Source organism: Aquarana catesbeiana, linkage group LG06 (genome assembly GCF_042186555.1).
Source record: "Aquarana catesbeiana isolate 2022-GZ linkage group LG06, ASM4218655v1, whole genome shotgun sequence".
Classification (NCBI taxonomy): Eukaryota; Metazoa; Chordata; class Amphibia; order Anura; family Ranidae; genus Aquarana; species Aquarana catesbeiana.
In genome coordinates, this window is record NC_133329.1 from 335,594,586 (window position 1) to 335,605,884 (window position 11,299).

General features: G+C 39.7%; 1 protein-coding gene across 4 annotated transcripts in view; it reads left to right on the top strand.

The window, feature by feature from the left end:
* SP3 (Sp3 transcription factor) overlaps positions 1 to 10,448 on the top strand; it is a 76,395-nt gene extending 65,947 nt beyond the window's left edge. For all 4 annotated transcript variants that reach the window (XM_073633871.1, XM_073633869.1, XM_073633870.1 and 1 more), the window contains 3 exons: positions 2,274 to 2,466; positions 3,552 to 3,748; positions 8,642 to 10,448. In XM_073633871.1, coding sequence (XP_073489972.1) covers positions 2,274 to 2,466; positions 3,552 to 3,748; positions 8,642 to 8,949 — 698 coding nt within the window. In that variant the 3' untranslated portion in view covers positions 8,950 to 10,448. The remainder of the gene's footprint in view (positions 1 to 2,273; positions 2,467 to 3,551; positions 3,749 to 8,641) is intronic.
* Positions 10,449 to 11,299: the final 851 nt, after the last annotated feature.

Consider the following 11,299-nt stretch of genomic DNA (forward strand, 5'->3'; position numbering starts at 1 on the left):
GCTCCTTTAAGTGGGATTGCAGGCACACGCTCGCGCCGCCGTAGCCGTGCCCGGTGCGCTGCAGGGGTGCTGATACTCGTGGCCAGCGGTCGTGGGCACAAGAGGCAGAGCAAGGACTTGTGTTTGTGAACACATAAATACCTGTCCTGTGAGGAGAGTCAGATCGTGAGTTCCTAATAACTAGGAACCACAATCTGTCATCTCCTATAGTCAGTCCGCGTGTCCCCCCCAACAGTTAGAACACACACTAGGGAACACAGTTAACCCCTTGATTGCCCCCCTAGTATTAACCCCTTCCCTGCCAGTGACATTTACACAGTAATCGGTGCATTTTTATAGCACTGATTGCTGTATAATTGTCAGTGGTTTCAAAAATGTGTCAGAGTCTGAGGTGTCCACCATAATATCGCAGTCCCGAAAAAAAAAAATCACAGATCGCTGCCATTACTAGTAAAAACAAAAATGCCGTAAATCTATCCCCTATTTTGTAGATGCTATTCTTTTGCGCAAACAAATCAATATATGCTTATTGCGATTTTTATTACCAAAAATATGTAGAATACATATCGGCCTAAACTGAGGAAAAAATTAGCTTTTTAAAAAAAAAAAATTGGGAATATTTATTATAGCAAAAAGTACAAAATATTGTGTGTGGTTTTTTTTCAAAATTGTTGCTCATTTTTTGTTTATAGCGCAAAAAATAAAAACTGCAGAGATGATCAAATACCACCAAAAGAAAGCTCTATTTGTGGGGAAAAAAAGGACGTCAATCTTGTTTGGGTATAGTGTCGCAGGACCACGCAATTGCCAAAAATGGTCTGCTCATTGAGCAGCCAAATCTTTCGGGGCTGAAGTGGTTAAAATGGTTCTAAAGGCGTACCCCCCCTTCATACTTACCTGAGCTCCCTTTTCGATCCATTGATGTTCATGGGAGCATTAGCTCCCGCTGCTGTCAATCACAGCCAGTGAGCCAATGAGTGAGTATGACATGTTTGTTTTAAAAGTAAAAAATAATTTTTGCCTTTTAATTAGTGATGCACCGAATCTTCGGCCGCCGAAACATATCGGCCGAAAATGGCCTTTTCGGCAAAATGCCGAAAAGGAAATCTCGTGGAAAATGGGGGCGGGGTCCCGTCCCTGGTGCTGCCCAATACGGGGGTATCCTTCTGGCGCAGCGCGCTGCAGACCTCTCCTCTCTTTACCTCCCCCTCCCTCCTGGCCGCGATCTCCGTTGTGTCACGGAGCTTAACTACACAGACCGCAGTAACAATGTCCCACCTCCTGTGACAGACGGCACACTGATCCAATGGTGGGACATTGAATCAGTGTGACGTGATTACAGGAGGCGGGACATCATTACTGTGACCCGGGCAATTCAAATGCAGCTCCGTGACACACGGAGATCGCCGCTCTGATTCGAGCACTGGCAGGCTGCATGACGGGCACATGTGGGCTGCATCTGAGGGGCAAACACGGGCTGCATGATGGGCACTGGTGAGGCTGCATTGATCCCTTGAATCATGTCCGCAGTCTCTGACCATCTCCTGTACCGTGTCCCCAGTCTCTGACCATCTCCTCTACCATGTCTGCAGTCTCTGACCATCTTCTGTACCATGTCCCCAGTGTCTGACCATCTCCTCTAATGTGTCTGCAGTCTCTGACAATCTACTGTATCATGTCTGCAGTCACTGACCATCTCCTGTACCATGTCCCCAGTCTTTAAGCATCTCCTGTAATGTGTCTGCAGTCACTGACAATTTCCTGTACCATGTCCCTAGTCTCTGACCATCTCCTGTACCATGTCCCCAGTCTCTGACCATCTCCTGTACCATGTCCCCAGTCTCTGACCATCTCCTGTACCATGTCCCCAGTCTCTGACCATCTCCTGTACCATGTCCCCAGTCTCTGACCATCTCCTGTACCATGTCCCCAGTCTCTGACCATCTCCTGTACCATGTCCCCAGTCTCTGACCATCTCCTGTACCATGTCCCCAGTCTCTGACCATCTCCTGTATAAAAATATTTTTTAAAACGATCACTTTCGGTATCGGTTTTGGTTTTCGGCCTAGTGTATTTTTCATTTTCAGTATCAGTTTCGGCACCAAAAAACCCATTCGGTGCATCCCTACTTTTAATATCACTTTAAGTCTTCAATGTGTATTTAGTTGTACATTTATTGGTAGTGATTGCACTTTGCTATTCCTTTCCTCAGTACTGAATAATAGTTATTGTAATGAAGTGAATGCTTATTGCTTGCCTTTCTTTCTTACCAGCTATTCGGATTAAAGAGGAAGAGCCAGATCCAGAGGAATGGCAGCTTACTGGTGATTCTACAGTTAACACCAATGATTTAACCCATCTGAGAGTACAAGTTGTTGATGATGAACTTGACCAATCAAATCAAGAGGGAAAAAGGCTAAGAAGAGTAGCATGCACTTGTCCTAACTGCAAAGATGGAGCTGGAAGGTACTTGTCATGTATAGATGGCACTTGTCATATTTAGGTTTTGTTCTAACTAATAAGGTTGGATTCTGACACGATTTTCATACTAGCTAAGCACTTTGTGTATTAGAAGCAATTACGTAACACGTTAATATTTTTTAATCTTGATCTTCCTCCCTTTTAAACTGGTGTGAAAGAAAACATCAGCAAATACCTTCATGTTTTATGCAAACAATGGAATGGTGTTGAGAACTAATAAAAGAAGCTTAACACTTTTACATCTTCAGTTACGGGTACTAGTGTAGTAATGTATTGAAGCCGTAAGTGTTCTGTTTCTTTCAGCTGGCTTTCTAATAAGTGTGCCACCCAATCACTTCTACATAGGTGAAGAGGTGGTGCACCCCCAAAACTGAACTCTGTTTTCTGGGTTCACCCTAAAGGCCAAGTTCACCTTTTGGTAATGCACATATTTTGGCAGGAAAAAAAAAAGTACATTTATTTTTTTCAGTGGATCAGGGGTGCTAGCAACCTGCAGACAGGCCCTGTAGCTTTCAGCCCATTATTGGTGTAACGTGCTTTGGAAGGTAAACTTATCCTTTAAACACTTGTGATCCCAGGATGTTCAAAAAGTGTGTAGATTCAACAAATTGGTTTTCTTTCCTCTGCAGTGCCTAAGTCCAGAGCCACACTAACCACAGGAGTTGATCTATCACTGTGATAGGGTACCCTCACCAACCAGTAGTGAACTGCAGAAGGAAGAAAATAAGACAGCAATAGCATCAGATGATTGCCATTTGCTTATTTGACTGTCCCTGTGTTCTGGCTTAATATAAAATGCTGTTTTATTTATCCACAGGTTTACTTTAAAAATAAAGTCTTTTTAAATGACTTAGTATAAAAAAATGTAAGACCTAAAAAAAAAAAAAAAAAAAAAAATTAGATTTTGGTTAAGTGAGATTTTGTTTCACCACAATTGTACAGAACTTAAATTGCATATTTAAATAGGTGGTTATTAAAATGGTGTAGCGTTTAATAGTAGTTAATTATAGCAGAAATCAGCTGAATTTACTTCAAACGGTCCTTAATAAACAAATCTATTATTATTTTAGGGGTACAAACCTTGGGAAGAAAAAACAACACATCTGTCACATCCCAGGATGCGCTAAAGTCTATGGCAAGACCTCACACCTAAGAGCTCATCTTCGTTGGCATTCAGGAGAGCGTCCTTTTGTCTGTACCTGGATGTTTTGTGGAAAAAGGTTTACCCGAAGTGATGAGCTGCAGCGACACAGAAGAACACATACTGGTAAAGATACTCTTCCCTTTTATTTATTTATATATAATTTTTTGTGGAAAAAAAAAAAAAAGATATATACATATATCTCAGTATATGAACTCCCTTGCAAATTAACTGGTCTTCTGCAGTAATTTGCCATTAAATGTGATCACAAAAATACACAAGCACAATGTGTTTTAAGCTGATAGCACAAAATTCTGATTTCTCATGTCTTAATTGAACACGCCCATTAAACCTTCACTGCGCTGGAGGAAAAAGTAAGCGAACTCTTGGCGTTAATAGCTGGTCAAACCTTCGTTAGCAGCAATAAGGAAGCACTTTCAGTAATTCTGGATCAGACCTGCGCAACATTCAGGAGGATTTTTTGATCATTCCTCTTTACAAAACTGTTTCAGCTCAGACACATTTGTGAGATGTCTGGTGCGCATGGCTCATTTGAGGTAATTCCACAGCATCTCTATGAGGTTAAGATCTGGGCTCTAAATTAGCCGTTCCAGAAGGCGCATTTTCATTTTCTGATGTCAGTCTGTGGTGGATTTACTCTGACACTTAGTCGTTGTCTTGCTGCATAGCCCAACTTCTCAGCTTTAGTTGGCGGACATCATCCTGTAGTATATTTGGGTAAACTTGGGAATTTTCCCCTCAATGATAGAAAGTGGTCCAGGCCTTGAGGCAGCAAAGCAAGCCTGAATTATGATGTTCCCTCCACCATACTTCACTGTTGGGATGATGTTTTGATGTTGGTAAGCTGTGGCCTCTTTGTGTCTTCCATAGTGCTGAGTATTCTTCCCAAACAATTACATTTTTGTTTCATCAGCCACAAAACACTTTCCTAGTAAGGTTTTGGTTTGTCATTGTGCTCATTGACACACTTCTGGCACACAGCAATGTTGGTTAAACGCTTGAAGTCCTTTAAACCAACCAAGACGTCAGTGCACTCGTTTCCCATTGTCCTTTGCGGAGATTGAAAGGATCTTGACAAAGGCGTTCATCCCTCCCAAGCAGCTATCAGTCCTGTACCTGTTTGAGGAGGACTTTGTTCAAAAGTGGTCTGCACCAGTTGTGCATCTAGCAATTTCCAGTCTTAATGAAGCATTAACTAAGCCTGTGGAGGATATGCCTGTTTTCAGGAACCCAAAGACAAGCAGTTAAAAGCCTTTTCTAAAAACAAGTCTGGCAATCAGTTTTTCCACAAATCTGGAATTCCAGGTGGAGAATGCTGGATATGGACTCCCTGGCAGTAGGTGCTCTGGTGGCTCCACAAAATCTGTTCAGCCTGATCCACCTATATCCTTCCCTGAAAATGCTTCCACATCTGCTCTACAGGATCGAGCTGGAAGGTTTTCTGGTGATCTTAATTTTTCCAGACTGATCCAAATAGTGTGGTACATCAACCTGACCCCTGGCGGTTAATCTGTGGGCCCTTCCAGATCATCTGGATATTTTGTCCTAAGGACCAGTTTACCACTCAGTCTCTGGCTTCAATGACATGGATTTTGAAGCACAGGTATTGAGGGACCGAGGCATTTCTTGGTAATTCACACATTGTTAAAAGCAGTCTATCATTGCACTTGACAGACCTCTGTTATTGAGAGGAAAACATACTTTCATCCTAGAAAATTCTCAGTGGAATGAGTCCTAGCTTTTCTTCAGTTGCATCAGCATTTTACACAGAGTACCATAAAGAGGCAGATTTTACTATTTGTGATCTTGTTCCAAAGATTCTTGGCTTCCTTCTCTTTAAGAGTTTTTTGCTCAGTGTGGGTTCCCCTGTGTTCTCTCCTGTGACTTGGAATCTAAATGTGTTCTTTTGGCTCTTAAATGCCTTTTGAACTTATGCAGTATATTCTCCTTCCCACTCTTACATGGTTGCATCCTTGCCTTCACTACTGCGAGGCATGTTTGAGCTGGCAGCTTTGTCCTGTAAAGAACACCTTTTCTTTTCCTGGGAACAAGGTAGTAGTGGTGGTGAGGCCAAAAATCTCCTTCCTAAGGAGGCTTTAAGATTTTAACTCAACCAGGACATGGGTTCTTTCATACCTCTGTCCGGCTCCAATTCATGAGATTTCCCTTCAATACCTAGATGTAGTTTGTTCTGTGCATGTCTACCTAGCTGCCACTGCTTCTATGAAATGGTCTGCCTTTCTATTTTGTTATCCCTGATAGCCCTTGTACATGAGGAGCGTGTCTCATATTCCATCACTTCTTGGTGGCTCAGACAGACAGATCCAAGCTTATGGGTTCCACCCTTTCCTGTTAAGACACAACGTTCTAAATCTGAGTGCTTCTTGAGCTTTTTTTTTTTTTTTTTTTTTTTTTTTTTTGATTTACAAGGCTACCACCTGTTTTGTTCATACACTTTCAACTTTTATCAGATAGATGTTCAGTCCTCTTTTGATGGCAGCTTCAGACACAAGGTTTTTCACGTGGCTTTGAGCTGCCTTTTAGTTTTCTTGTGTGTCTTTAAAGTTGACCCATACATGGATCGAAGTTTAGCCGGTTCAGCAGGAACCGGTCAAATTTTGATCAATGTTTGGACTATCCCATTGACGAACAGTCAATCTATTGATCAACTTCTCATGAACTGGCTTGTTGGCACATTTTCACTCGATCAGCGCATGCAGCCAATAGGATCAGTGTATTTTGACAATGGGAGAGTCCCACTGTCAGAACACAAATGACACAGCAGGAAGAGTTCCTGCATCCACATCGAATGTCTGGATGTGGAAACGTGTAAATTTTTGTCGCTCAAACTGCTGGCTGAAAGGAGAAAGTGACCTGTGTATTTGTTTTGTGGCCCGCCACTGAGCTGGGATGTTTTTTTTTGTTTTTTTTTTTTGTTTTTTTTTATGTCCCTGAATAAACGAGAGAGAAAATTGGATTTTTGCACTTTCCAGATTCTTGGAGTTATTCAGGACAAAGGTCCAACCCCTCTGTGTCTATGATCGTGCTTTTGGTACAACTGTTCCGCCAAACTAAGACATGCTTAGAGTAGGACAGGTTATACCAGACTGGTCACTGATAGAGTGCTTCAGTGTTCCTCGTGATAGATATTTATATCTATCTATCTATTACACTTAAAAGGGTCCTTTCTGTTCTCTATTCAGGATAAAGTAAAAGGGTCATGTAACCTCTTTCGTTGCACCACTCTGTTCAATCCCCAGGAGCTAAGTGAAATACCCAGTGCCTCCAGGTATAAAAGGGCATGTGAGTTGCTCACCTTTTTTAGTGTGAGTGTATGATTTACATAATACTTTTTCCCCATTCGCAGCATAGGAGTGAGAAAAAGGTTAGTATATGTTGCTTAGGGAATCCAAGTGTATGGAGTATGATCCTGTAGTCCCCCGTTCCTTCCGACAAAACCGAACATGGAGGAAAATCCATGCCATCATGCTCAGTTTGCATTGCTCAACATTGAGCAATAGGAATATCGTGTGGACATGGTGAGATTTTCTAAAACTGGTGCGCACAGAATCTGGTGCACCTGTGCATAGTAACCAATCCACTTCTAACTTCAGCTTGTTCAATTAAGCTTTGAAAATAAGCCCTTGTTCACACTAAACACGGCTTTGAATTCAGATGAACTCGCACAATTTCAAAGCCGCATTTCAGTCCGACTTCAAAGACATCTGCGGTTTCATGCTGAGATGTCTTTTGAAATCGCCCCCGAAGTCACCAAAAGTAGTGCAGGAACTACTTTTGGAAATCGGCGCGGCACAGCCAAGACGACGTCGCACTGATTGGGGCTCTTCTATTGCCAGCAATGGGCTCCGATTTGACCTGTCAAATCGCGCCAATGTGAATGTTGGCTATAACTTAGAAGTTGACTGGCTTGTATGCCCAGCTGCACCAGATTTTGTGTGCACAAGGTTTAGTAAATCCCCCCGCAGTGTGGTTCTAGTCTCGTAGTCTGCTTAGCTGACATGCCTCCCACTCAACCCTGCTTCCTTTGATTTGCAGCATCTTCCTGTCAGAACAGCATTGTGGAACCCAGTGTTCCCTGGCTACCCATGTCATGCCACTGCCCAGTCTATGAAACTTCCTCCACCCCCCTAAAATCGGAAAAAAGGGTCACTTTGAACTCATCAATTGTAATCACTTTCTCAGAAAGAAGACAACACTGTTACCCACAGATACATACCTAAGTATGTGGCACAGAAAACTAATTTAGAATATGTACTGCTTATGACAATACAGCTTAGAGAAACCAAAAAAAAGCCACTCCATAGATTATTTGATATTCTTTGTAATTATTCAGGTAAGATCATTAGCTGGACTATCAGGTTTATTATAGCTGAAAAGTGTGAAAACTGTGATGCCATTGGCAACACTTTCTCCTGCTAATTGGTTGCTTGGGCAGCACTGTTCTCTGTAATTGCAGAAGTTCGTTCCCGTTTGATCTAAATTCTAAAAGAACCAAATATTACAATGTTATGTCTTTATCTCCACCTAAGCGATGTTATGATAAACTTGGCAGGCTGCCTGTTGTTTTTTTTTTTTTTTTTACAGAAGTCAGCAGTGGGCAGAGAACTTGCACTTAATCGGGAAAATGCTGTGTTAAGATCACGAGGGGGTAGAATCGCGATCTCTATTCTTTAACAGTTCACACAGCTCGGACGGTTGCAGAGCGAATTGCACAGGTTTCCTGTGCGTCTTCTGGTCTGCTTCAGGTCCGAATTCAGCCCTGAAACGACACCGCACCCCTGCTGTGAGCTGTTCCACACTATTTGTGTGAACCCAGCCCTAAAGTGTCTACGTTTTCTGTCCAGTTAATAGAAGCGTGAAAATGCTTTGTGGTCACAGGTTGTTTGGGGTTATTTTGTTAATGAAAATACATTCTACAGCTTTAACTTAAAAAGAAATTGGTATATCAATTAAAATACAATGTTTTTAATCTAACAGGTGAAAAGAAGTTTGTGTGTCCAGAGTGTTCCAAGAGATTTATGCGAAGTGATCACCTTGCCAAACATATTAAAACCCATCAGAATAAGAAAGGCATGCATGCCAGCAGTGCTGTACTGGCATCCATAGAAGCAAAGCCTGATGAAACATTGATAACTGCCGAAGGTACAACCCTTATCCTTGCAAACATTCAGCAGGGAGCTGTATCCGGCATAGGGACTGTAAATACCAGCAACCAAGATCTCCTCTCCAATTCTGAGATTCCCTTACAACTCGTCACAGTTTCTGGAAATGAGACAATGGAGTAAATATCATGCGACACCTATTAATTGTGGTTATTTTTATACAGTAGTGGAAGAAAAAGCAAATCCTTGTTCTTGAGTTCTTAGATATCTTTTTATTGATGTGCAAACTTTTGGATTGACAGTAACTTGGTTATACATGACACTGAAATGCCTTACTTTGTATGCTATTCCATACGTATGATCAATTGGTAAAATTGCATGGCTTTTGTAGGTACTTTTGGAAATCTAGAACTGATGAAATTTTACCATGATACATACAAGTATAAATAACATTGACAGATGGAAATGGTAGTCTAACCAAATGCATCAGTCCCGTGTGGTTTAGTGTAAAAATAATAATAATAAATGTCAAAAACAAGTAAAAAAAAAAATAAGAACATGTTGGTATTTATCTATTGTAAGATAACAAAGTTGATGGGTCACGAAAAAATTATGTTATGAGATGACATTTTGTAATTTTCTTGATGACTGGAATTTTTATTATGCATAACTGACAAATCACGTTGAACAGCACTCATAACCCGGCTCCCTTTTTACCATTCCTCTGCTTACAAGATAACAACCAATTTGTTTTAATTAGGTGATCCTATGTACACATTTTAAGCATTTCTCTTGTAAAGAACTATAAGAAAAATAAATTCTACAAGTTTTAATCTGACAATAGCCACTGTCTAAACTGTGTTTAATAAAAAGCCATGCACATAAAAATGTATTTGCCAAATTCTTCTTAATGTTTGAGTCATGAAGGCAATATAACCAATGTTGAAAAACTTGTAGGTTGAAGCATTTTTTTCAATGGTTACATGCAATGAAAAAAGCACCCACTCTCTTGAACACTGGTGGACCAAAAAATAATGAATTGTTTGTCATTAAGCACATCTTTCGATATTCAGACATCAAATACCATTATTGTAAATTAAGTAGGCTAGCATATGCAAACATGATATCAGTTGGTCATTTCCATAGTGAAACAAACAAGGCATACACAAATCCTAGTCATGGGGAAACCAGAGAATTATACAAGGGTGTTTTTTGTTTTTGTTTTTTGCCCCCCCCCCTTCTTTTATTTTATTTTTTTTTCCTTTTTTATTTTCTTTTTAACTTAGTTGTTGAATCAGCATTTAAACAACCTATCTGCTTCTACCCATTAAAATTGTATGTATCGAATACATGTACCTGATAAATATGTATATGTTTTTTTTTTATTATGTTGCTGTATTTTGTTTTATTTTTTAACAATTGTTTATATTTCAACTATAGAACGTGTACAAATACAAAGTGAAATTGCAGGTATGTAAGGTCTATACCATTTTTCTAAGACGTAGTGAAATAAAATGAATAGAGACTGCAGCACCTACAACAGTTCACCTATTTACAGGCTTTTGTTTGAGTCTTTCTTATTGTTATGACACCTCAAATTTAAAAGCTACCTTTAAAGTGTATGTTTAAAGTGTATTATAACAGTGTGGTAGTTTAATAAAACACTATTTTCTTTCTTTTGACTTTGTTGTTTTCATATTCGTTACTTGGCGAGTCAGTATGTCGGTCATAAATTTATTCAGCAGCCGTACATTTATTTATTTCCTTCTTTTTTTTTTTTTTTTTTTTTAGCAGATTTTTTTTTTTTTTTGCATATTTCACAGAAGTTAAATGCCTTTAAATCACTGAATGTATGCATTATATTTATGGACAAAGTGATTCAGATTTAGGATATTTTATATCGGCACTTTTCCTCCTTTAGCACAGGGGAAAAGTGGTGGTGTTCAGAGTTTTATTTTCGTTAGCTAAGTTATAGCTGAACAGAACACCTAACGGAATTCCAGCGGCATGTTCATTCTTAAGTTCTTTGTTTACATTCAAAAAATAAAAGAAGATTTATTGACTGATGCAACAACTGGTGAAGTACGTTATTAGGGTTCCAAATTTATTGGCTGTGAATTGTTTTGTTTCCAGCCAATGAAATGTAATCCATTCAAGTGTTATTGTTCCACTCCATGAATGTCAGATTGTACAGTACTTTGTAAGAGTCGGGCTCGAAGTATGTTAGTGTACGGTGTCAAATTTTGTTTCTCACTACGGCTTAGCTGAAAATTTATTTTATTGTGGGTATGTACATATGGTCTACCAAGTTGAATCTTGTTCAAAGAAAAGTCAGATGTCCCATTACCAATTTTTTTTATCATTGCATATATATTTTCCTTTTTCTATTTTTTTAAAGTTTATTATTGGAAGAATGCGACAGTGGCCTGTAAATTTTATGTTGTAGTTGTGTTTTGCTTCTAAAGATAAATAAATATATATATATATATATAAATAAATATACTCCCCTACCACTCGATCGTCACCAGTTATC